Genomic DNA, 26,905 nt, shown 5'->3' on the forward strand with positions numbered 1-26,905 from the left:
TTTTCTCTTCAGTTTTTGAATAATAATACTAGTCCCCCCACTGGTTTGCAACTCAGTCGGATCTTGTCTTGACTTGCTATATGAACTCACTAGGTGGCCTTAGTCAAGCCTCCTCCACCCCAATGCAATTTGAAATCTGTAATATTTTTATTTATTATTATTTTACATTGCCTATCCCGCTCTTCCTCCAAGGAGCCCAGAGCGGTGTACTACATACTTAGATTTCTCCTCACAACAACCCTGTGAAGTAGGTTAGGCTGAGAGAGAAGTGACTGGCCCAGTGTCACCCAGCAAGCGTCATGGCTGAATGGGGATTTGAACTTTAACCACTACACCATATGGCAACAACACTTTTTGCCTGCCTAACAAGATCGTTGGAAGGATTACAAGAGAATGCATGGGAAACGCTTTTAACATTGTTCTGTCTCAGTGCCGAACATTCTTTATTACGGAAAGCAGTTCAGTCTTGAATGTTTGAAAGAGACACGGCGCCCCCTGGCGTCACCTCCTGGTGCGAGCAACTTCCCCATAAAGGTGCCCAAGATTACTTGAAGGCATGAGAGCCTGCACGATTCTGGGAATTTTGGTGAGCAACGCGAGGCGCGATTGCGCAGAGACGAGTCGAGAAGAATGGACGCATGCGTACAAGTAGGAAAGAGGCAGAACTCAAATAGGCTTGGTAACTGTTACGCGCATGTGTAGTGATAGACAAAAGCTGGCAATTATTGTAGGGGACCACACAGATATAAAACAAGACCAGAGTAACAAGCAACCAAAATTTTATTTCGAAGAAGATTCTCCACGGGCTCAAGGGTGGCATCGCTCTAGGCATATTCGTAACTTTATGGTGAAAATAGTTAGACAACACAGACTTACTCATAGTGAATCAGGGTTTCTTGTGGGCTCCATTTTTCCTTCTTCTTCGGCGGAAGTAGAGATAACCATTAAAAAATAATAATAATGGAGAAATCAAGGATTTTAAGCGTAACTGTAATTGGGAAACAGTGTGCAACGTCCCCCCCGCCCCAAGATTGAAGGAAAAATAGGGGTTCCTTTTCTCTCTCCTATTCAGGTATGATTTCATATGGAAGATTTTTTTTAAGGGTTTGGACATTTAGAAAGGCAGTGCACCTGCATACAAGCCGATAGAGCCCAATGCCAGGGAATATGCCTTCATTACCTCCTTGTGGGTTTCCCCGAAGCATCTGGTGGTGGACCCCAGGAAGCTGGACTAAATAGCCTTTGGTCTGACTCAGCAGAACTCGTATGTTTCTGTATGCAGCTGAGGGGGCAGTTGAAGTAGACTGACCTTTGTTACAACCTGAGAAGAGTTTTGTATAGGCAGTTAGTTTGGGTTTGTGTGGAGAACGCTCTCCTGGATTTCTCCACTGTTTTGTATGGGCCTTTCTCACTTCTGCCCCGAGGGAGCGAAAAAATAAACAAACAAGAGTTCCAAAAAGAAAGAAAAAGTGCCGCCATCAGACAATCGACGTGGTCACTCGTGTCTTTTCGTTTCTCTATTCCAGAAACACGGGTGCGGGCGGGGAGGAAAGAAGAAACAACGAAACGGGCGCGCAGGAAGAGGAAGTTTGTATTTGTGTGTTCACGTGCTGCGAAGGGGCAAATCAGCGCCTTACGAATCTCGGCAGCAGCCAATCAAGCGGAGGGGCGCCAGAGTTGGAGTCCTCTCGGACCTAGCGCGGAGTGGTGGTGAGTGAGTGTGGGTCCTTCGCGTTTACTTCGTGGAGTTGGAATGGGGTTGTGTCAGAGCTGGGGAGAGACCCCCTGCTTAGACACGCAATTGCAGGGTAGGTCTCAGCCTCGTATTCTGTTCTCATTTATTAAGGCTCAGACTTAGAAAGCACATCAGGCAACAAGAATGACATGGAGCATGTGCAGAGTGCGTTTCCTCAATCAATCTTTATTACGGTCCAAGACCAGCATCGAATAAAACAGTAGAGCATGATTCAAAAATGAATTATGGAACAATAAAATCCTATTACTTTAAAATTACTACTCTAATAGTATAAAGCTATGTTACAATGCAGTGAAGCTGCTACTTTTCGAAAAAGGGGGTAGCTATGAGATTATTAAACAGCTGTATTTTAAAAAAATTATGAGCAAATTGATACTATGACACTGTTTTATGATACTATAAAACTAAAGGCAAAGGTAGACAAAACAAAACAAATGTAAAGTCAATAAGATTATAGCCATAATTGTAAGCAACTATATTTAAAAGGATATGAACACAGAATATATAAAGTATGTATAAGGTATAATAAGGAAATTGAGAAAAATGTAAAATGAAGAGGCAAGACAAGATATGCAAAATAGGTCAGCTAACTGGAAGAACTGAGCAGGCAAGTAAAATAGTCAGTAGTTAAAGGCAATACAAGGCTGATACGTGGTTATGGACTGGCAGTCAGGGCCCATCAGATCTTACATGCTGCTGCACAGAACTTGGCAATGTTATACATGTGAAGGCCTGGTTTTCGTTCGATAGCAACATCCAGGTGTAGGCTTGGTTTGGGTGGCCAAGGTACTTGAGGAATAGAGTGCGTTTCCTAAACATGCCTGCAGTATTTGTATGCACATTTCTGTCCTTCACTGTTCGAATCACAGATTAAGCACTGTAATTGCAGGATTGTAACAATCTGCATTATTGTACTAAAATAATAATAATAATAATAAATTTCTGTGATGATATCTATAACAATTGACAATAAAATTCAGCCATCCCAGGTCCTTGGGAAGGACTCGATGTCTGGATAAAACAAACCAGTCAATAACACCTGTTTGACTGTGTAAACAAGAAATAATAATAATAATAATAATTTTAAAAAGCCAAATAGGCTGAGTTCCGAACTGTATAAAAGTGGTCATGAGTGATGAACTTTTCCAGCTCTGGGGTTGGATTTTGATTTTTTTTTTTTTTTTGGTCTTGCTTATTTGCTTTTAGTGGTAGAAACTAGCAATTTTTTCTGAAATACAGGTTTTCCCCCTTCATTTTCCCCCTTCACCTGTATGGTCTACTTAAAGTAAACTGGCTATTAAACTAGCCAAGAATGAATCTCAGTAGTCTTCCAGTTAAGATATTTCCCTCACTGTAAAGGGTGAGGGGGTGGGATTCACAGCAATCAATCTAGCTCAGTATTGTCTACACAGACTGGCAGCGGCTTCTCCAAGGTTGCAGGCAGGAATCTCTCTCATCCCTATCTTGGCGATGCCAGAGAGGGAACTTGGAACCTTCAGCATGCAAGCATGCAGGTGCTCTTCCCAGAGCTGCCCCATCCCCTAGGGGGAATATCTTCCAGTGCTCACACATGTAGTCTCCCATTCAAATGCAAACCAGGGTGGACCTTGCTTAGCAAAGGGGACAATTCATGCTTGCTACCACAAGACCAGCTCTCCTCCCCTCTTCTGCACCTTCTCCAGGTCTACAATGTCCCTTTTGAGATACAACAACCAGAACTGTACCTGCTATAACATGTGTTGAATTGTGGGCAAAAAGGTAGCAGGGGTGGGGCTCACTTCACTTCTAAAAAGCAATAAATATGGGGCTGACACAAAAAATAAGGGGGCAGCACCCTCTTGCTCCCCTGCAATAGTGAGCTACTCCAATAGCAGCAGTGATATACCTTACCATTTTGTTGACTGTCTCTTCTGGGGACCAGTAAAACCACCCCATTTTTGTAAAAAACAAATGATCTGACTTGGTATAAGGCAGCTTGCTGAGTTCCTAAGAGGGCAACCAAATTTCTCAGGGGCCTGGAACACCTTCCTTAAGAGGCAAGGCTACAAGACCTGGGGCTTTTTAGTTTAGAAAAAAGACGACATAGAGGAGGCATGATAGAGGCCTATAAAATCATGCATGGTGTGGAGAAAGTGGATACAGAGAAAATGTTCTCCCTCTCTCATAACACTCGAATAGGGGCCATCCCATGAAACTGATTGCTAGGAAATTTAGGATCAAGAAAAGGAAGCACTTTTCCACACAGCACATCATTAACCTATGGTATTCTCTGCCACACGATGTGGTGATGGCCACCAGGCTGGATGACTAAAAGGGGCGTGGACTAATTTGTGGCGGATAGGCCTGTCAGTGGCTACTAGTCTGGCTATAGGCCACCTCCAACCTCAGAGGCAAGATGCCTGTATATACCAGCTGCAGGGGAACCACAGCCGAAGATAAGAAATGCCCTCACCTCTTGCCTGTGGGCTTCTCGATGGCATCTGGTGGGCCACCATGGGAAACAGGATGCTGGGCTAGATGGATGCTGATCTGGATCCAGCAGGGCTGTTCTTCTGTTCTTGGGTAGTATATCCATATTCATCCTCTTTGGGTGCATTCAGGCCAGATGCCTGATTGGGTCAGCAATATACTGAGGGAGGGACCAGACAGCCCTCTTATGACAACTGTCAAAGCATCACCAAAGCTCTCCGGTGCTTTTCCTCTCTTCTAGCTTGGCAAGTGAACCTGCAATGGCAGCCCACAGTGAGCGAATACAAGGCAGGGAGAAGATGAGCAAGGAGCTGCTTGAAGTGATGGCAGGAGGCAGAGCGGTGGGCGTGCTGAAGCACAACCTAGCCAAACAGGAGCAGATGCTTGACAAACTCTTGGATACACAGAAGACCGCAGCACAACTGATCAAAGGTACCCCCGCCCCTGCCCTGCTTGCTTCACAGTCACAGTGCCTTGCAATCCCCAGGGGCCCTTTGGCACACCTGCAGTTCATTGGGAGTGGTTTGATGGGGGCTCACTGAATGTTTCAGCATCTGGTGATCCCAAACCGTTGTTGAAGCTGAACTGCCAGGTGTTAACTGCCATGGGAGCTTCCTTTAAGGCCCACGGAGCTGTTAAAGGAGGAAAAGGTGGGTCTAAGTATATTGTGAAAATAGCTGCAAAAATTGTTGCATTAGCAGACATGAGATAGTCCAAGATGAATGAGGAATTGTGTTGCGTGTATCTCTGATGTGCTGTACCTGATAGCCTTTCTTCCTGTTTGGGGCATCATCACAGAAAGAACCTGTGGATAAGGTTGGGCATAGCTCAGGTTTTTGTCATTCAGAATCACACCCCTGGAAAAAAAAAACAATTGCCTTTCACCATAGCAGAGGGTTAGGTTCACTGGCCTGGACTAATCTGGAGCCTTTTGGCTTGGCCAAGCAGCTTCCTGCAGTGTTCCAGTTCTCTTCTTGAGGTATCCTGAAGTCTGCTTTGTGTAGGTTGATTTGTGAGGTTTGGCAGGATGGATGGGCCCACATGCCCAAGCAGCACGTATGTGTACTGGGTACTTTCCCCTCTAAATGAAGAGAGGGGCTGTGCTTTAATTTCCAGTGGCACTTTTCCAGAAGCAAAGCAGCTCATTCTTGAGCACTGCAGCTCATTCTTGCTTACTACAGGCAAGCCAGTGGGAGGATTTGTGGAGCCCTGCTCATTATCCTGGCTGGCAGACAGAGCAAGGATGCACTGCTGCAGGGAGAGAGCAGCCAGCAGAACCCTCAGGGACATATTTCTGGGTGGCTCAGAGGGCTCCCTGGGGAAAGGCAGGGCGTCAAAAATTGCCACTTCCCTGCTGCACTGGTGCAGTTAGTTGGGAAGTTCTGTTAGGCTGCTCCCTCTCTGGATTGGTGCATCCTTGCGCTGTATGTCAGCCTCTGGGTTTTGCTCTTCTTCCATCTGCGTGCCACAACTTTGTCTTGCCAGCCAGCTACATATTAATTGTGGAGGCATCCTTGTTCTTTTTCCTGCTCAGAGCTCATGACTGCGGAGGAGATGGTGGCCCAGAAACTTTCTGACAGGGAAGAAGAGCTGAAGGCAAGCTTCCAAAAACTGCAGAAGATTGAGCAAAGCTTGCTTCAGGCCAGTGAGGAGGATACCCAAATGAGGACCCACACCAAATATCCTTTGATATCTGCATCTGGAAAAGGCATACCTAGGAACATAGGAAGCTGCCTTATATTGAGTCAGACCAATGGTCTATCTAGCTCAGTATTGTCTTCACAGACTGGCAGCGGCTTCTCCAAGGTTGCAGGCAGGAATCTCTCTCAGCCCTATATTGGAGGTGCCAGGGAGGGAACTTGGAGCCTAGATGCTCTTCCCAGAGCGGCTCTATCCCGAGGGGAATATCTTGCAGTGCTTACACTTCTAGTCTCCCATTCATATGCAACCAGGGTGGACCCCGCTTAGCTAAGGGGACAAGTCATGCTTGCTACCACAAGACTAGCTCTCCTCTCCGAGGAGAGCAAGTGAACATTCAGAGTGGTGTCCAGTCCAAACATGCTCTGGTGTGAGTTCAGTCTGAGCGGCTCTGTCTCGTTTCTGATGCCACCTCTGCTTCTTAGACCATACCACAGTAGTGTTGAAACCATGGCACAGTTAAGCAGAGGTTTGGCAACTTTTGTGCAGTTCAACAAGACAGCATGCTATTGACTAAATCTAGCTGCTGAGCTGAGTATCTCGCCTTAGAAATTTGACTTGGGACTTTCTCTGGGTTTGCTCACACAATCAGTTATTCCAGGATTTTGCTCTCTCCTGAAAAAGCAGCCCGTCTATACAAAAATGGAAACCTAGGGTGTTCCAGCCGCATGCTCTTGCCAGCGCTAGTCAGTATTAGTAAGGGATAATCACTCGCCAAGTGTCTCAACACTGGTCAAAGGTTTTCCTTATGTGCCCCTTCCCAGGTAGGCCATAGCTCACTGACAGAGTACATGCCTTGAATGTAGGTTTAGGTTCAATTCCAGACATTTCCACCCAAAAGAGATCTTAGGCAGGGCTGGGGAAAGGCTCAGCTTTGGGAAACCGCTGGCACTCAAACAGCCTTGGGCTAGATGGAACGATTCTTTATTTACACTGGGGTCTGGCTCTAAACAAATATAAGTAACTCCTTATAAGTAACACAGTCATACACAGTCCTGGGGTAAATGGAGTCAAAAGCCTAGCTGGGGAAGCTCAACTCTTTCAACTCATTTCAGACTCTGATTAATTCCTTGAGGGTAGTTTATATTCCTAGCTCAACCCAATTCTGGCTTCTCCAGGCTGGGACTGAAGGGGTTTCCTCCAGTGCACAATGTGAAATACAGACCTTTCACTTAATTTTCCTTGGTTATTTAGATTCTTAGTCTGCCCCATTGAAAGGAGTTCAAGTGGGTCTAAAGGTGTTGGTAGGTAGCCTGTTGCCCCACTCACCCATCTAGCCAGTAACGACTTCTTCAGAGCAACCTCCCCTGGCCCTATGGCCTTGCTGAAACTGATAGTGCCTGTTGCCTTGGAAAATCAAATGGAGTCAAAATTCCTTCATTCCTGACCTACTGAGCTAAGGAAAGAGCTGGAGGTGTTGAGAGAAGAAATCAGGCAGCAGGAGAAGAATGCAGAGGAAGATGCCTGTGCTTCCAAGTCGGCTACGTAAGTCTAGACATCTCCTTGCTCCTTCTACTTCCAGGTCCACTCTTGGGGATGGGGTGGAGGTGGCCTAGATTACTAATGACATGCTCTTAGTAAGCAAGGTGGCATCTGGTATATCTGCTGCCCAAACCAATAGTCAGGATCTCTCCTCCTCTTTCCATTGAATTACTGGCAGCTTGTGCCAGTTGCTCCTTGAAGTATGTTTAAAAAAAAAAAAAGATTTAGAGGGATTCTTGTGTTTATAGTTAGAGAGTGGAAGCATGGTGTTGAAAACTGGTGGCCTTTTGTCACCCTACGTCATGCCACTGATATTGAGTGTTTTACCCTTGGAGCCTCACAACAGAGGGGTGATTGTTCATCTACTGGCCATTATTGCCCATTAGATCCTTTTGCTGAGCAGGCTTCTGAAATGTTGAGGTTGCCACAGACCACTGTCTTGGATGACAGTGGTGGGCTTCTCTTTAGGACTGTCCTCTAAAACCGACACAGTCTTGTTTTATGGACTGTTTGCAATTCTCACTGCCCTCTCCCCAGCCCAATCGGTGTTGGTGGGGGGATGTTGTGGAGACCACTTGAAAAACTGGTTTTGTTTTTTTTTAACTGGGTTTCTTCACATCTAAATTCAGAAAGTCAAGGCAGTGGCTCAACAACACTGTGGACCATGTTGGGGCTGCAGCAGACACATAAAGCAGCCCCAGTGCAGTTGAGGAGGAGTGGTCACAGAAGCAGCACGGTAGCAGTGATTCCCATTGCAAGGAATGCCGTGCTACTGGCACAACCACTAGTCCTCCACTGTGTTGGGGGGCTGCCTTAGCGGGTCTGCAGCCCACCCCCCATGGTACGCGGAGTTGCCGAGGTATTGCACATCCCATCAACTCTAAGAGCAGCTATCGAGCCTTTCCCCAGGAAACTGGCCTTCCTCTTGCTAGGACCTAGCTGTGGCTCCATCTTGAACTGCCTGAGAAAGGTAGGAGGCAAAAGTGGTTCTAGCTTGTGGTGTATCTGGGCACGAGGTAGGGTGGTTTCCGAGCTGGATATGGGTCCGAGGCTGAAATCCTGTACATGCATTCTGGGGAGTAAATGCCATTCAACTTGACGGGACTTGCATCGGAGTAGGCACACCTAGAATTGTGTGCTGTCTTCATTTGGGGCCACAGTTAACAATTCTTAGGTGGGTAACTTCTGTTTTGGGTATTGGTTCAAGCTTTATTAAGCACAAGTGGTGGTTTTGGCCATATATCTTGGACAGCTAATGTCCTCTTGTAAGTGATGAGAAGTGCCCTGTTAAGAATGTTAAGCTGTATTTAATGGACAACACGGAAGAGGGTCTTGCATAGACCTATGAATGCCAGCTGCAGGCATACACCTGTGTTTACTCTGATGGGCTGTGAACACTAATGCAAGTCTCTCTGAGAAAGGATGGAGTGCCTGCCTCAAAGTGTATAGATATTGTGAAAGGTGGGGATACTTCTTCTAGAAGGACCAGGGTGTGAACATGCACACACTGGAGTGGAGAGGTCCTTGCCATCCTATTCCTCGTATTGTGTCATGTTGTATACTTGTGAGATCACACAGAATGAACTAGCCTCTAGAAGGAAGGCATGGCAGCATTCCCCTCTTTTTCTGGAAGTGTCACACTGGGCAGGGCCAATGGGATTATAGCACACAGAGTGAATGTTGCATGGAGGAAGTCCCAGCATCTCCAGTTACAGGATCACAGGAAAGACCTGTGGCCAAGACCTTGGAGAGCTGTTGGAACTCACAGTAGGCAATACTGGTTAGATGAAAAAGAGTGGTCTGCCTCTATGCAAGGGGCAGTTTCATTTGACCAACTGTGTCTTGTAGGTATCTGGCCCACCTTTATTACCAGATCTGCCACATCGACTGGGACTATTCCTGTGAGCCAACAATGATCAAAGGAAGTATCCTTTTACATCAGGTGAATAAGGGTTCCAGGCAGAGAGGGAGACATGGTTTTTGTTTTCCTTAACCCCCTTCCCTCCCAACCTTCAGTCCATTATGGACCAGACATTGCTCAGCCTATCAGCCTAGACAGCAGCCAATACTCCTCCTGTTTCATCAGCGACTACCTGTGGAGCCTGGTGAATACATCTTGGTGAAAAGGGAAGCCTTGGGAAATGGGCTAGATGTACTTTACAGACAGTATATGCTTTGGGCAATGGCGTTTTCTTTCCTAGATGTGGCCTTAGGCCTGGCCCCCAGCTGTTTTTGAAGTACAACTCCCATAATCCCCAGTCACAGTGGCCAATAGCCAGGGATTATGGGAGTTGTAGGCCAACATTTGCAGGAGGGCTGAAGTTGAGCAGCCCTGCCTTAGGCAAAGCTGAAGAGACTTATTTGAATACATACACAGACTAAGGCAAAATAAACTTTAGTACTAATCACAAAGATGTTTTATTTGTGTGAGAAGTGTAATTCAAAAAACCAGTTCATTTCAAGCCAGCTTGTCTGCTGGAAGGGGCACTAGCGATGGGAATGAAAACCAACCAATGCAGGTAGCAGCTTGGAGAGCATTTTCTCTCTGGAGAATATAAAAGCTGCATAGGTCAGAGTCCACTTGAGCTCTCGCACCCACTTACCTACCTTACTTATTTTCACTTACCTGCAGAACATGAGCTAGAGAAGAGAAACTTTAACAGCCCTCCCTCCCACCCTGGTAGCTTCTTCCTTTTGAACTTTAACAAATCCCCCAAGAACTTGCTAGTAGGGATAGGGGAACAAAAAGAACTTTGAGTAAATCCAAACTTGAATTTGCTGTCAAGGTGGCTGTAGAAACACGTTTCCAAAAGGGGCAGGAACACCCTATGTACAAGACACACCCACCCGCCCACAGAAACCTAGTAAGTCAGTGGGGATGGGGGGGCAACCCATCACTAAATTATTCCCTGCAAGGTCATTCAGGGCAGGGAATCTGAAGTGTGCCGTGAGCATCAAGCTCCCTCCTCCAGTTCTCATAGACCAGTTGCTTCTTCTTGACTGATGCATCGTTCCCCAAGCCCAGGAGTAGGCGGGGCAGACACAGAGAAGTAACAAATCAGCAGCTACAGTTCTCCTGCTAAACAGGGCCTATAGCAGAGGCTGTTCTCTGCTGTGGCTATTTCACAAGTAGTTTAAATGGGTTCTGAAGTGTCACCCATCCTTGGCACTTTTCCTCGACTCTGGCAGAACAGGACTTAGCAGCAGGTGTGTCTTAATACTGACTCCTTGCCCATTCATTTTCCTTCCTCCACATAGAGGGAAATGCCACCCTCTTTGCAACCCTTAACAGTGGCAGTTCGGCTCATCCATCTGTTTGCGGCATGGCTCCATGGTGATGGCCACGCCCACCCCACTACGACCCGAAGTCATGCTTGTCACCTCGGTCCAAGTATCAGTGGTAGGATCGTAACATTCGACACTGTCCAGGAAGGTGTCACCACCATAGCCACCTGCAGGAGAAGAAAATACCATGTAATATGAGCAGCTGCTCTCCTAAAGGGAGCATGCTGTGAGTTTTCCTTTGCTGAGCAGGAGAATGCCATGTGCTCCACTCATGGTGGCACTCTGGGCCTTCCCTGGCTGCTGATGCTTTTTGCCACTTGGGCAAAAAGTGGCAGATCAGCCATACTAGACGTCAGCTCCTCCAACCCGAGAAGGGGGGGGGGGGGGGCTTCTCGAAATTAGTTGTATCCTAAGTCACCCATGTGGGAAGTTTCTGGGTGTTTCCAGCATTGGCTCACCTTGGTTTGGGGATAACCCACCAAGTAAGGGACGTGCCCCTTTCTTGTTTGTGGGTGGTTGTTTCACTGCTGTACCAGTAGCCAAGGGACAATCAACATTTGCTATTAGTGTCTATATAAATAATGAATGAATGTATGTGGGGAGAGGACTTGGGGGCGGGGGGAAGAGACTGCAAGAATTTTGGCAACTGTCTTTTATCCAGGCCTGCTCGATTTGCTCCCACTGCTAGCAGAAGGCAGTTCAGCAAGCTTTGCATCTGGCCAAAAGAATGAGTTGATTTTCAACCGCGGCCTCCTGGCCAACTACTCCGCCCCAAGCTTACCCAACACATAGATCTTGCCCTGATGCACAGTCACCCCAAGTGCACTCCGGCGGTGCTTCATGGGTGCAGCGAAGGACCAGGTGCCCGTCTCCACATCGTAACGCTCCATGCTGTTCAGCTGGTCTGTGCCGTCATAGCCTCCCATGGCATAGATGCAATTATTCAGGGCACACACCCCTGTGTGAGAACATCGCACTGTTAGAGAGTTAGGCATATCTTTCTCAACTGCCACCGATAGTGCCCCATACTCTGAGATCCCATAGATGTTTTCAGGACCCTTTTCAAGCTTCCCACCTGCCGGAGCAACTTCTCCCACCAGAAGACCCTGCCTCCCTAAACCTTGGATTACCTATTTTTGTGGCAAGCAGCAGTAAAGAAGACAGAAGTGGAATTAATACCAGAAGGGGCTGCCCATCAGCAAAACAAATGTGAGGACACCCTCCAATGGTCAGGGACTAGCTGGCTCTAAACTGCGCTTCCATTTCCAGCTCACCAACTTCAACCCAATCGAGGACTCCAGGTCAGTATGGAAGTAGTTGGGAAATTCTCTCACCAGACACCAAGGGCCTCATCCTCACCCTGGCCAAGAGGTGATTCCTACACCATCCTCCTTGGCAGCAGGCAGGGAACATGGTCTGAACCCAAATTCAACACCTCCATCCAGACAACGAACAGTAGAGGGGAGAGCTTTCAGGCACACAATGATTTCTGCACAACCAGAAGGAAAGGTAGCTATGGTGAAAGTTATTTATCACAGACACACAAATGCCATCATCACACCCACCTGCTCCACTCCGGATAGTCCTCATTGGGGCAATCATCTTCCATTCATCCCGCTCAGGGTAGTAGCACTCCACTGAGCTGTGGCGGCTGGTGCCATCATAGCCACCCACGGCGTATAAGAGGCGGTTCAACACAGCCACCCCCACGCCAATCCGACGCGTTAGCATGGCTGCCACTAACTGCCACTCATTGCGCTCTGGATCGTACCTGGAGGGAGAGGGAAAGCCAATTCCAGGCAAGCTGGTAGTATACAGGCTGAGGAGCTGGGTGGACAAGCCAGAGGAGATCTCCGCACTGGGAGAGGAAAGGCCAAGTCTGCTCCACTTGCACCACCTCCCAAGGGTGTCGTCTGGCCCTTCCAACTCAGAGGAAACAGTGGGGTATAAAAAATGGCAATTAGGACAGGACTTGCTGGTAAAAGTGAAACCACTTTAGGATTTGGGAGGAGCCTCTCAGAATGACCATCCCATAGAACTAGGTGCTGGCCAGGGGGCTACAGTTCAGACCGGTCTTCTTCCCTGTAAGGCCCGGGAGTCAGTGGTGGCTTTCTTAGCCTCTCCCATTCTCTGCTCTTCATCAGGGGCTCCTTACAAGGACCTACTTTCCTGACCTCATAAGTTCCTGCAGCTTCTTGGGAAAGCATCCAGGCACCTTGTCTTTGCAATGAGGCCATCTCCTGCTATCATCTGACTTGCCTAGTCCAGTGGCAGAGACATCAGCTTCCCATGAGTCCACCCGCTCGTGCCCCGCCCAGCTTCCTTGCCTGGGTGAAACCTACTCTCTCTCAGATGGGCAAAAGCTCCATAGGCCAGCCACCCTGCCCTCATAAGCCAGTTAATGAAGCTACATATGGATAAAACTGCTCCAACTTACAGCTTCCCCCCCCCCTTTTTTTTTTGAGAAGAGGAAGTGCCCCAAGGAGACAGCTTTTAGGAGAACCCAGAGTTGTGCTCAGTCTACCGAGTTCCTCTGGAAAGTTTAAGGAACACAAGTAGTCAAAATAATTCGGGGGGGGGGGGCTTTTGCTTCAAATCCTAACCCATACTAGTTTTCCATATGCAGTATAGATGGTATGCAGGCAGGCGTTCAAAATGCTGTCCTCACAGCTGCAGTCATGAGGTACAGTCCTGGAAGGACTCTCCCATGTGCTGTATCTACAGATCTGAATTGGCCTTGTGCTACTTTCCCATTCTGCCCAGCAAGGAGTTCAGTATAGTCTGAAGGCTTTTGCACACTCCTAACCAACAGAAAGCGGCTGAATAAGTTGGTATCATCCTCATGGACCAAGACGGAAACAGGTGTACAGAACTAACCAGCGCTTGGCTTTTTAGAAAATCCAGAGCAGAGTTCTAGCATGGAAATCTCTGCATGGAAACGAAGCGCCCTCAAAATGTTGGACTTTGGCTTGGTCATTCAGCACGTGCAAACATGGCCCTTATGGGCCACCAGTCTACTCCACTGTGCAATATGCCGGCCAAGCTAGGCAACCTTGGGCTCTTTTCTATCTCTGGCGCAAAAATTGGCCCTCCTGCAAGGCATGTTTTTCTCCTCACCTCTCCACGCTGTTGTGATGAATGCATCCATGGGAGCCTCCCACGGCGTAGATCATGCCATCAATCACTCCCACGCCAATCCGGTTGCGAGGCACACTCATGGGAGCACAGGGAGACCACTGGTTGGTCATGGGGTTGTAGCAGTCAATGGCGTTGGAGTCCGTGTTGCCATCCGGGGAGTTGTTCCTCCCCCCCACGGCGTAGAACAGCCCCCCCACTACGCAGCTGGCCAGGCCACTGCGGGGCACCTGGAGGTCAGCCAGCCGTATCCAGGAGCCATCACATGGATTGTAGGCTTCCAGGTAGCTGAGAGACTGGCAATAGTAGCCGCCGGCCGTGTAGATGAGCTGGCCCACTTTGGGCGCGCGGCAGGGCATGTCCTTGGTGGACTTGTGCAGAGTGAGGTCCTGGAAGATCTTGGCCAGGTAGTCCTTGCAGCGCGAGTCCGACTGGAGGATTTCACACTTCTGCAGCTGCATCTGGAGGAAGTTTGGGGTGAGCGAGTGGCAGCGCACGGCCTTGAGCAGGGCCTGGACGTAGAGCCGCCGGTTCTCACAGTCGTAGCGCACCCAGTTGATGCAGGCGTGGAAGACTTCGGACTCACAGCGCACGTTCAGCTCGTCCCGGCTGATCAGAGTCACCAGCTGGCAGTGCGAGAGGTTGAAGAATTCCTCCTGCTTGGACACCTGCAGAGGGGAGACCGGCAGCATGACCACAAGGCACCCCACAAAGGCACACGGGGCAAGAGAGCCAGGCAGTGGCGTTCCGATGACTTCTAACAAGGGACCTGCATGACCGAGACCAGGGGCAGGCAACCTTGGCACCCCAGCTGTGGCACTCCACTGTGGCAGGGGGTGATGGGTGTTGTGGTTCAACCGCAGCTGGAGTGACAAGGTTGCCGACCCCTGCCCTAGACTTTGGGGGTAAGAGAAGGCAGGCACTGCTCTGACTCTCAAATGACATGCATGGTTCTCCTTCATCCCCTGTTAGTCTATTCCTGTTTAGGGAGGCCATGGCTTTGGCCATTCGGTTGCCGGGAAGCTCTCGTCATGGGCAAGAACACGTTCTACACAGTGCCTGGGGTCCAGACGAGGACAGAAGACATGCAGAATGCAATACTGGGCACATACGTCAGCTTTTCAAAAGCAGTCTGGGGGGAAAACCCAACAACAAAGTGTCTAACCCTTATGGAGGCAAAGAATATGACTAGCGTGTGGGTATTGCCTGATGAATTTCAGAAGCCAGGGAGGTAACTGAATAAAATCCCACGTGGTCAGAGAGTAGGGCTGCAGTCGCTTGCATGGCTTCTTGTCCCTCCCTGCACACCCCATGAACAGAAGTAGAATAATTCATGAAAAACTGCCAAAAGCACACAGATGTGCAAAATTCAGCACTTCTTGATGAGAAATAAGAGCACTGGAGCTACCTAAAGGCGCAACAGGGAAGTAACTTGCCTAGGGAGCAAGAGGCTGCTGGTTCAAATCCCCACAGCAGTGATCTAGGAAGATGCTGAAAGGCATAATCTCATACTGCGTGGGAGGAGGCCATGGTAAACCCCACCCGCCCCGCAATATTCTACCAAAGAAAACCACACGGCTTTGTGGTCGCCAGGAGTTGACACCGACTCAACGGCACAACTTTAGAGCAACCTAGTTTCCCCTAGCAACCAGGACAGCAACCTGCAGGCACACATACCGCCCATTTCTGAGTAGGTTGTCTCTACTCCTTCCCTTTCCACCACCACTCACCTCCCCAAAATGCATGTAGATATACTCTCGTGCCCGCTGGTGCAGCTCCGTGCAGCCAATCTGCTCGGCAAAGCTGGCAATGCCAATGGCGTTGCTGGGGTCCAACTGCTGCACCAGGAAGTCACAGCAGGCTTTGACCACGCTGTCAATCTGGTACATGACCGCCCCATTCATGACGTGCAGGACGCACTTCTCGCCCACCGAGATGGAGGCGGTGTAGGCAAACTCGATGAGGCGATCCATCACTTTGGGGTGGATGCCTTCAATGGTCACCGTCTCCATGCCCTGCTCCCGGAGGCCCATGGTGAACATAGCCTTGAAGACAGGGCTGGAGGAAGCCAGCACCACCTTGTGGGCCTGGAAGTCGGCCGGAGGATTGTCCCGATACTTGACCCGCAAGGTGACGTCGCACAGCTGCTGGCTCAGGCGCAGCTGGTTCATGATGCTGAAGGCTTGCTTGGTGTGGTCCTCCAGCGTGTAGCTGAAGGTGCGGTTGCCATTGTGTGAGGGAGTCACCTCCGCCTTGCACTCTGGGGAGTACATCACAGAAGCAGCCACGCGCTCATTGCACAAAGGAACAGAGGGAAAAGCAGGGGCAGTGCAACCGGATGGGCTGGGGGGGCTTTCTACAGAATCCCGACACGCAGTAAAGTTTCCATACCTGCACAGGGGACAGAGAAGCAAGACATCTGTTTAGGGACAAAGCAATGGAAACACCCCACCTTCAGGTTCTCTCTTCAACCCCATTCCTCAGCCTCTTGGGAACAGAGAGAACTGTCTTCCCCCTACCCCCACCCCCAAATGATTAACAGCTTTCACAAACCCTTCCACTCATGTGAAGAGTGTGTTCTTTGTGCAATCTAACTTAAGAGACAATAATTGGACAGAAGCAGTCAGGAGGTAGGAATTTGTGCTTAGTTCCCAGGTGAGGGATTCCACGGACTTGAAAGTTCAAAAGCCTCCACAGCACTTCAGCCTCTCTTGATATTACAAAGTAGGTAGGTTAAGAATTTACAGACTTCCTTTGCTCAGGAAGGGAAGTTCACTCCCCAAATCTCTTGCAGGCAATGCAAGGCGCCTGCAAGCATAGCTGCAAAACAATTTCAGAATCAAAATATCTGTACCTTGTAAGAGGGATATGGTTCACTCAAGGCTCTACATCCAAACCTTTGCTCTTGTTCTCTGTCTTCACGATAGATGCAACTCTCGTCTCTCTCAGCTTAGCAAGAGGTATAGACCTCCTCCCTTCTCTAGGAGGTCTGTGCTACAGCGAGCCATGTGGACCAGCTACAACTAACTACACTTCACGTATGTTCACTGTGACTCAGCAAGTTAAGTCAACAATGCCTTCTCTAGGTGCAGCTCAGAGCAATTCTTCTGTGACATCCAATTTTGCCCAGTCACTCAGCATCAATACCACCTCCGGTCATCATCAGTATTGTAATAAATCTGGTGCCAAGATATACATTCAGATCTGCACTCCAACTATTAATGCCTTATTAATATTGATGTTGCTACACAGGTAACGAGTCTGCAAGCCAGTCTCTTTGTAGTATTAAAATGTATTTTACTGCCAGTGTACAGCAAACAGTAGCAGTACTGTAGCTGAACAGAACAGTAGAAGAAAAATCCCTGCCCAGCTATATTACACTCTGAACAATAAGCAGCCCGATTCTTGCCCAGTCAGATTTGCACACTTTAGTTCCCCTGGCCCCAACATCAGAGCCAAATTTAGTCACTACCATACTTGCCTCATTACCACTGAACTTCATAAATACTCGCCATGTATGCTGTGCTTCAGTTCAAAGCACTTTATGCACATTGTAGCAAAGCTTATTATTGCAACAACCCTGTAAAGTAGGCCAGGAGCACGGTCCCCATACTGCAGACTGGAAAGCTGAGGCTATGAGAGAAATGAATTGCCTGAAGACATTACTGAGTTCAGTGACTGAAGGGAAAGTTGAACTGCTGACGTGCCAGCTCACGCTCGGCTGCCACCACAAACCAGCTTCCTGTGCATTTGATCACTGTGCTGATCTGCAGGTCTTCATTCTGGTGAGGGCAGAATAAGGAGGAGGATTTAAGGGCTCCCCCAGTTCAACATCAATGCCCACAACTTCAGTGCAAGAGGCATGAAAATGAAAAACTTCCTAAGCACTTCTGTGTAGGGGGAAGTGTGTGAACCTCAAGTTTTAATCAACTTCTGATAATCTCTCTCTCTACTGCAGCCACACTGCACGCAGTCTAGACACGTACCAGATGGTTACATGGGATGATTTTTATCCCGACAACTAGGTTTTTTAAAATCATGTTTTGAATGCAGCAAGTGCTGAAGGGCCGGGCACGTTTGCTCCACTCACCAGTTCCCTCCCTTTTCAGCACAGGCAAAGAGCTCCTTCAACCTCCTTCTTCCTCAGAGTGAACAGCAACACTGGCTTTGACAGCATTCTCTCATCATGCAGATAAAGAACTGGTCTTGTGGTAGCAAGCATGACTTGTCCCCTTTGCTAAACAGGGTCTGCCCTGCTTGCATATGAAAAAGAGCATAAGAACAGCCCTGCTGGATCAGGCCCAAGGCCCATCTAGTCCAGCATCCTGTTTCGCACAGTGGCCCACCAGATGCTGCTGGAAGCCACAGACTGGAGTTGAGGGCATGCCCTCTCTCCTGCCATTACTCCCCTGCAACTGGTACTCAGAGGCACCCTGCCCTTGAGGCTGGAGGTGGCCCACAGCCCTCCGACTAGTAGCCATTGATAGACCTCTCCTCCATGAAGTCATCCAAACCCCTCTTAAAGCCATCCAGGTTGTTGGCTGTCACCACATCCTGTGGCAGAGAGTTCCACAAGTGGATCACGCATTGTGTGAAAAAGTACTTCCGTTTGTTGGTCCTAGACCTCCTGGCAATCAATTTCATGGAGTGACCCCTGGTTCTAGTGTTGTGTGAGAGTGGAAGGAATCTCTCTCTCTCCACTTTCTCCACACCATGCATGACCTTATAGACCTCTATCACGTCTCCCCGCAGTCATCTTTTTTCTAAACTAAAAAGCCCCAGGTGTTGTAGCCTTGCCTCATAAGGAAGGTGCTCCAGGCCCCTGATCATCTTGGTTGCCCTCTTCTGGACCTTCTCCAGTTCATCAATGTCCTTTTTAAGATGTGGTGACCAGAATTGTACGCAGTACTCCAAGTGTGGTCGCACCATAGTTTTGTATCAGGGCATTATAATGTTAGCCATTTTATTTTCAGTCCGCTTTCTAATGATCCCTAGCATGGAATTTGCCTTTTTCACAGCTGCCGCACATTGGCGAATGGGAGACTAGAAGTGTGAGCACTATAAGATATTCCCCTCAGGGGATGGAGTCGCTCTGGGAAGAGCATCTGCATGCAGAAGGTTCCTAGTTCCCTCCCTGAGAGGGCTGAGAGTGAGACTCCTGCCTTCTCCTCCTTGGAGAAGCCGCTGCCAGTCTGTGTAGGCTGAGCTAGATGGACCAATGATCTGACTCAGTATATGGCAGCTTCCTATGTACCTTAGTTGCTAGGCCACTCACTCTCTTTCATCTTTGCTCACTCATGGAGCTGCTGAGGCACATAAAAAGGGGGAGTGCTCTGCCAGCTGCTGTTCATACTGTGATGCTGATTCAGAAGGAGCCTTTGGTCTGTGCCTCTGCTCAGGAGAAGGGATCTGGCAGAGGGTAAATCGTCAGCATCAGCGGCTATGCTGGAGGTCAGATAAAAAGCCCCAAGGGTCTGTATTAGCCCTGCCCCAATAATCTATAGTTGTCTATTCACACACAGCAGTCATTCCTGTGAGGGAAAGATGTCGTCCTTGAAGCAGCTCTGGAATCAGCTGAGGCATTTGAGACAGATCCTCTGGCAGTTTAATGCAGAGGCCTAAGAATTTGAAATTTTTAATAGAGCTCTTTGTAGGACTCCCCAAAAGATGCTCTCCCCCCCTACCCCCAAGTTCAGGCAGAAAGACAAACCAACACCATGGAAACTAATTGGGAAAGGAACCACCAGAAGCAGCCTAGGTACAACGGCTACCAGATCACGAGCACTACTGCACAAGCTGTCCTGTTCCTGGCCCTTGGAGTGACACAGCATGTGGCAAGGTCCCCCAGGATGGACTGAGTAGTGATTGTTCTAGCAGAGCAAAGGTTAGTTGACTTTGCTTCACAGGTTTTTTGACTTTCCTCAGTTCTTCGGAGCAGCTACAGCTGAACTCATCAACTGTTCCAGTTTCCTCATGGACAACATGCTGATTCATGGGCAGTAATTATTTCCTCAACTTCCTCCCACCACCCCTGCACACCTCATGCCAGCCAAGAGCACTCCCGGTCATCATCAGGCTCTCTACTGCTGGGAGAAAAGCCGTCACAAGACTTTCAGCAGCCAGGCCTGAGGGGATCAGCAGCACTCTCTGCCCCCACTTAAGCAAACAGAGCCTTGCTCTTCGAAGTCAAGAACGGAAAGTGTGTGACATGGAGCAAAGTCAATCACTTTGCTAAGGTAGCCATCAACTACCTGACAGATATTGAATTTCCCCTCTTGAAGTGAACCTACAAAGAGAACTTTGGAGCCACTAGTTTGTCTCCAACTAAGTGCACCGTCTAGTGCAGAGTCTCTCACAGCCAAGTTCCTTGCCCCCACAGGGAAAACTGCAGAAGGGTCTTCCAAGGTACCATTAAATCAGAGCCTGACAAATCCCAGGTGCCAGCCCAAGGAGTCGTGGCACCTAGAAATTTAAACGTGGTGCCTAGACTAGGATAATCGGAGGCAGCGTTATTTAAGAAAAGCTTTATTTGTCCCAGGCAGTCCTGTCTTTGTTCCAAGTATGTTACTAGTAAAGGGGATAAAGAGAAGCTCATTCATGCCTGTAACGGATTAAAGCCTTTGTCTCAGAGCAGCTCATGTGATGGGGGTGGGTGGGTGGGTGAGAAATGCTGAAGCATCCCTGGCGAGCTGCCTGGCTAGGCTTCTCCTAAACGAATCTATATTTCCGGCAGAATTAAAATGCTGCTGGTACCACTCCTCTTAGCAACAGAGCTTGAACCTTCCTGGGCTCGGGGTGGAATCTCAAGGAAAACTCTCTTTATTTTGCTGTTGGAGAATTACAAAAACCTTCCACGTGTAGGCTTACACGTGATGAGAAAACCGATAGTTGCTGAGCGCGTGAGGACGCTTTTGTACCAGAGAAATCTCCTTTCCACCCTCCCTTTTTCCTGAGTTAAAAACCAACTCTGAGAGACTTGTAAAAAGAAGAGACCCAAAACACCAGTTTTATTCAGTTACTACAGACTGCTTCTGCTTGAGGCTTCTACTTTCTAAGATACACTCAAAAATACTTAGGTTACAAAAATAGGTTGTCTTAGGCACACTTAAATTTTTATAGTCTTTTGCAACACCCTGGGTAGAGTGGGCATAGGCTAGTGTTTCTTATTTCAATTATGTTACAGGTAAACAATAACAGAACAGTATCAGGAATATGCAAAAGCACACACATACAAAGAAATATAAGTTCCTAATGCACAGTCTGACTAAACAAACTGTTCCCTATGCTGAATTTCCTTTTCCTTGAAGTTACCCAATTCCTGATGAGAATCAAGCTTCCTGCAATCCTTGCTTTTAAGGATCTAGAGAGTTATTCCATGAAAGAAACCTCCATGCTGGCTTCAACCATGAGGGAGCAAAACTCCATTGCCCTCACTAAGCCTTTCCACACGCCCTTCTCTCCAACAAAGACCGCCCTTCTTGTTCCCAGAATTCCCAACAACCACTCTCTAGGTCCCACCCATCTGGTGTACCGATTGGCTGCCCTGGAGTTCACCAGCCTATCAGTCAAGACAAGGATTCACTCACTATTAACTCTTTCGAGGAAGGGGAGACTGATCACTACAATGCCCCTCCCCACAATGTCCTTCAGTAATTCTGTCAAGTGTCTACTGTCTGGATCCCAAAATTTTGGGGACTGGCTCCTAGAGCCAAAGAAAATTTGTCAAGTCCTGCATTAAATATGGCTTAAAGCATACCCCAATAGGACAACAGCACAGGAGGTTGAATGCTATACTGGGAAGAGTGTCTGCATGATTTTTCTTTTCATACCACAAGTAGAAGTGGAAGCCAAGACCTAGGCTCTGAAGTCCATGCAGAGTAGCAGGTTTAAAGTTTCTGTTATGCCAGATACAAAGTGAGAGTTGCAAAAGATTCAAATTCTAATGGAAAAGATGCCTTGGGCGCTTCCCAATGGCAAGTAAATAAAATATATGCAATTTGCATAATTCCCATTTCAAAATTTAAATTTCAAAATTTGATTCAGAACATAAATGTTTGGCTATTTAGATTGATACCACTGCTTACGTTTTGGTGTTAAGGATCCACTTTCAAATTAGGTAACTGCTGCTGCAACTTACACATTTATATAAAGTTCAGAAGATTAATGTGTGCAAGTCTCCGCTCTAGTTCCAAACCAGGACTGATTGATTGATTGATTGATTGCCGTCAAGTCAGTATCAACTCTTAGCGATCACATAGATCAGGGTTTCTTAACCTTGGGCTCCCAGATGTTTTTGGACTACACTCCCATCATCCTCAGGCACAAAGGCCATGTCTGGGGATGATGGGAGTTGTAGTCCAACAACATCTGGGGCCCAAGGTTAAGAAACCCTGACAAAAATAGATTATCTCCAGGATGATCTGACTTCAACTTGGCCTTTAAGGTCTCTCAGCAGCACATTCACTGCTGTCGTAATTGAGTCCATCCACCTTGCTGCTGGTCATCCTCTTCTTCTCTTTCCAGGATAAAACTCATTTAAAACTTGAATTTCTAGTCCACACTCTCTTCATCACAGCGTTTTCGCTACTTTCTATATATTTTCTTAAGCAAGATGATTTGAAAATCAATATGAAAGGCAATAGTCAGTCAGTGCCTTACAGCTGCTATTGCACTCAAACTGCATCAGGACTTGGGACTAAAAAAAAGCTGAGAAAGAAACAGGACCTTCTCAGTTCCAAAAAGCCATGCTCAGAATATAAGGGATGCTTCACTGACCGAGTCCACACTGCAGGGGTCCCATAGATTATACCATGGAAATGAACTCACTGGCTAGCACACTCTAGAGGAGCGCAGATGGATTTTTGGGGTGGGGAGGGAGAACTTCCCCCTTAATATTGAAGAGTTTATCTCAGATAGGCTTGGTTTTTTAGTAAAAAATTCTGTGGACTAGTAAACTTTTAAAAGTTCTCATAAAGGTGTGTAACTCTTCAAATTCACTAGATGGGCTCTGACAGAACCCATGATACTCTTAGGGTAGCTGCAGGGATGGAATGCAAAGAACACCACCATTGTATATACCTTCTGAGATCCAAGGAGGAGGATGGAAGCCAAAATCCACATCCACCCACCTCTAAATGCACATTGGCTTTCTCTACAGTAACAGTACATGTGCACTTGGAAGTTGCCGCTAAAATGAGAGCCCTAAAAGGAGTAGAGGATTACATCAAAACACAACCAAATAACAGAGGTGACCCTACTAAGAGGCAACTGCAGCCATCTCAGGTGGCAATTTTAGGTGCCATTAAGGGCAACATTAAGATCAACATGATCCAAGGGGCACAATCCACTGAAAAGTTATTTTCTTCTCCAAGCCTTATGGTAATGAAACAAGAACTATGCAAGAACATGGTGAAGAAACTAAAGCACTTTTTCAGCCTAAGTGCCAGCCCTTTACAGAAATAAGAAGGTATTATAACATTTCTAGGTACCAGCATGACATTTCGAAGTCTTCTAGCTTAGTGGACATTTCCAAGTTATTTTTTAGGCCCCAAGTTGGGCAGAAAAGGACATTTGTACCACTACATAAAATTAAGAGTATGTGTTGATATGTAGCTTGTAGAACTGTGACTGTCCATTGTTCTTTAGAAATGGATTAAAGAGCCTCAGAAGATTTTAAAACTATGGTTTCAGATAGGACTTCCCATCCTTCAACTGGAATGAGGGCCTATTCCCTCTCTCCTCTCTAAGCTTCTGAATCCAGGCCTCTCAGGAACAATTCACAAGTCATAGATTCCAATTCAGAAAGCCAAACCGCTGCAATCAAACTCATTTACTAGGAAGTTGGCCCAGTGAACTCATTGGGACTTATTTCTAGGTAAACACACTTAGGACTCTGCTGTAAACCTGACAGCCTGCAGTTCTCAAGTCAAGGAGCACACCTCAGGAAACTAGATGTCCATCTTCCGCTAAAGGTAAATAAAGCATCCCCTCCCCTCCTCATGTGCTTTTTAAATCCATGAGTCCACAGACTGAATGCTTGGCATAGCAATCTGCTCCACTCTACCAATGCCCTACTCCACCACTTGTGGATATTAAGTGAGGCGTGGGGTGAAGTTGCACAGTCAACGTGTCTGCAGAAAGCAAACACTTCCAGCCTGAGCTTGGCCAGCTTGTTTAGAGAGATGGCTGTGTACAAATTCAGCAGAAAGAGGCAAGGAGTCCTTAAAACATTCCAGGAAACCTTCGCAGCAGCCACCAGCTCTTTTCTACAGGCAGCTAGATGAGGAGCAGGTTAGGGCACTTGGAACCCCTAATAGGCACAGTTCTGAATTTGGCCTAAGGATGTGTGTAACTCTCTGCCATATCTACCAGTCATTGCTGGAAGAGCTAGAAGCCTCCAGTTCCTTCATATGGGACCTTTCCAAACTCATGCCTGGGAGCAAGAGCCTACAAATAATTGGTTGGATTCCCTTGCCAACAGTCCTTCCCAAATGCCGGTGATGTATTACTTTTCCTGGCCATTGTCACAAGTGTAACCATGTCCGCCATATCCCCGTTATAACGGAGGACTTATTTCTATGGAAACATCAACGCATGGCACCAGAGGTGTTCTTAGTTATGTAGAGGAAACCACAGTCTTTTGGTGGGGAGGGATGCAAAAGGCACTAAAGTGTCAATATTATGGCTGCAAACTGACTGGTAGATCAATGAAAACTATAATTTTAAATTGTGAGGATATGCTTGTTTATTTTTTGAAGGTCTTGCGTGTTACTGTAACAGAGAACAAGAAGTTGTTCTAGTAAGAACTAATCAGCCTACTTTCCTTTCCTTGTCTTTTCAACAGAACTAAATTTGGTTCAAATCGAGGTCTTCAAGTTAGATCTCTTGCACCTCAAATGTTCATGTGTCTGCCATCTTGGATCGGGGTGGATGACATCATTACAAACTACACCATTGACGTGTCCCTGTGTGTCACCCACTACATACCTAACTGTACCTAATTTGGTCCAAATCAGTTAGACAATCCTCAAGCTAGCACATTTGGGCCTCAAAAATTCACATGTCCGCCATCTTGGATTGGGGTGGTTGACATCATCACAGACTATGGCATTGAGGTTTCCCATGTGCCCCTACAGCTGGAGCAAATTTGGTTCAAATTGGTTAGGTGGTCCACAAGTTAGCCCAACTACGACTCAAAAGTTTATGCCATCTTGAACTGGGGTGGATGACATCATCACAAGCTACGTTGTTGAGGTATTCCTACTACTGTACCCAATTTGGTTCATATTGGTCCAGGCATTGCGAAATTGATGGGGCGGAACACACAAGGGCACACACACAGAATGCCAGGTCATCTCATAAGCCTACTGGAAAGTAGGCTAAAAATGAAAGCATGGAAGATGCCCTTTGCTCTTGTTTATTAAACAAAGCAACACTTCCTTTCAGTATCTCAAAAAAGCACTGAAATGGAGGTTCTGGTTAAATGCAAGTTAACTTTGGGATGATCCAAGGTACAAAATAACAGCCAAAAAGGCTGAAACTAGGACGGGTTCAGAGACTGTCTCACACTGACTGGCTTTTGCCATGAACTGTCAGCAGATATTGCCATTTGGTACAGGTCTTTTTCATTTATACTAGGCAACATCCAGACTAGTTAGTTATGGCTAAGAACCACTTCAATCAATGTGGTAAGTCAATCATGATTAAGTTCCACTGGAATTAATAGGAGTGAAGTTAGTCATTAACTTAATCAGGATGTTGCTCACTGTATTTTAGGGTCTTCTGTTTGATACTGTAAGCCTGTGGACAAGCAGCCTATACAAGTGCTTTTCCATTATATTTGAGTTTTTCTTTTCTTTACTTAACATCCTTATAGCCTGATTCATCAGTTAAAAGGCAAGTATTCGAATCACTGTACTGGTTGACAGCACAGAAGGAAAATGCTTTTTCCTTTCAAGCCTCAGTTGGCAACTGCAAAAAGTGGATTGAAGAGAAAATATAAAGTGGTTGTTGATTAGATCTGGCTACAGGACTGCAGCCCCAGTGTCATGCAAAATACTCCAATGACCAAGCACCACCTTAGCGGCTTCTTCAAACACACACCACACGGTATTTGACAGGGAATACCTAGACTTAGTTTCCTCGGCCTAATTCCCTCCCCGCAAGTTGCTTGCAACTCCGCTGGGCAAAAAATGTACCCCGCCAACAGTGCAACTCTGTGCACGATCCAAAAGGTGCACCCCAGCACCCATGGCAACACTGCAAGGGATCTTGGAGCATGCCTGCCTGATTGCAGGCTGCTGCTAAAGCAACACCCTTCAAGAGAGAGTCACGCTTGGAATTGCTTCTGCAATCAGGTCTGCCCAACCCCTGGCCTCCTGCAACTCCAATCCTAGTCCACCACCCCAACCATACACAGACACACGTTCCTGAACCCCGCCGCCCCCCTTTTACCACCGCACAGTGTCTGACCCAGACCAGCAGCTGTTTCCAGCCATTTTACCTGCTGTGTAACAAAGACGGTTACGCTTTAAAAGAAGGGAGAACCCCACAACCCTTGCTCCCACCCTGGACATTTGTTCCAAGAATGCGGGCAGGTCGTTCTCTCCCTCCCGCCCAGCAAGGCCTCGGCTTCCCCCTCCTCAGAGGTCGCGGGGCCCTGACTTCCTTCCCTGCTGCTGCCCAGTTTCAATTGCATCAGGACTTCGGGGGCAGACGGGCTGATAGGACGGGGATCCTCTGGTGGGCGCCAGTCTAAGTCCTCCGTTCTCCAGGGAGGGTGGGGAGAAGGAACCAGCCGCTCAAGAATCCCAAGCCCTCCTCTGTGCATGTGCAGAGGGACAGCGCGGGGGCGGGGGGGGGGCGGCGCGGCTACTCACTCCGCCATGCTTGCCCCTTTAGGCCTCGGCCTCCTCCTCCTCCTCTTCTTCTTCCTCCGCCGCCTCCTCCGCCGCCGTTCAGCTGAGCGCTCCTTCCGCCCGGTCCCTCCATAGCCCAGGCGGTCGCCACTGCGCGGCGGCGGCGGGTGGAGAAGGCAGAGAGCGGGGAGGAGGAGGAGGAGGAGGAGTGTAAGTCACCATG

At 47.8% G+C, this 26,905-nt stretch overlaps 2 protein-coding genes across 4 annotated transcripts; one reads left to right on the plus strand and one right to left on the minus strand.

The window, feature by feature from the left end:
- Nucleotides 1-605: 605 nt before the first annotated feature.
- On the plus strand, nt 606-9,817 carry SPC24 (SPC24 component of NDC80 kinetochore complex). 3 transcript variants are annotated; one of them, XM_053299532.1, is made up of 7 exons: nt 606-679; nt 1,527-1,710; nt 4,467-4,657; nt 5,760-5,904; nt 7,316-7,408; nt 9,254-9,330; nt 9,422-9,817. In XM_053299532.1, the coding sequence occupies exons 1-7, from the start codon at nt 631-633 to the stop codon at nt 9,526-9,528; spliced, it is 846 nt and encodes a 281-aa protein (XP_053155507.1). In that variant the 5' UTR covers nt 606-630; the 3' UTR covers nt 9,529-9,817. The 3 variants fall into 3 exon arrangements, with proteins under 3 accessions (XP_053155507.1, XP_053155505.1, XP_053155506.1); XM_053299530.1 differs by having other exon boundaries at nt 5,760-5,902; nt 7,322-7,408; XM_053299531.1 differs by lacking the exon at nt 606-679 and adding an exon at nt 830-881 and having other exon boundaries at nt 5,760-5,902; nt 7,322-7,408.
- Nucleotides 9,800-26,857, minus strand: KEAP1 (kelch like ECH associated protein 1). Its single transcript, XM_053299529.1, has 6 exons — nt 26,704-26,857; nt 15,556-16,216; nt 13,808-14,493; nt 12,256-12,461; nt 11,472-11,648; nt 9,800-10,857 (listed from the first exon to the last, which is right to left on the minus strand). Exons 1-6 carry the CDS (start codon nt 26,709-26,711, stop codon nt 10,691-10,693), a joined length of 1,905 nt encoding a protein of 634 aa, XP_053155504.1. The 5' UTR covers nt 26,712-26,857; the 3' UTR covers nt 9,800-10,690.
- Between the last annotated feature and the right edge of the window lie 48 nt (nt 26,858-26,905).

The sequence above is a fragment of the Hemicordylus capensis genome, chromosome 2, assembly GCF_027244095.1.
Source record: "Hemicordylus capensis ecotype Gifberg chromosome 2, rHemCap1.1.pri, whole genome shotgun sequence".
Lineage (NCBI taxonomy): Eukaryota > Metazoa > Chordata > Lepidosauria > Squamata > Cordylidae > Hemicordylus > Hemicordylus capensis.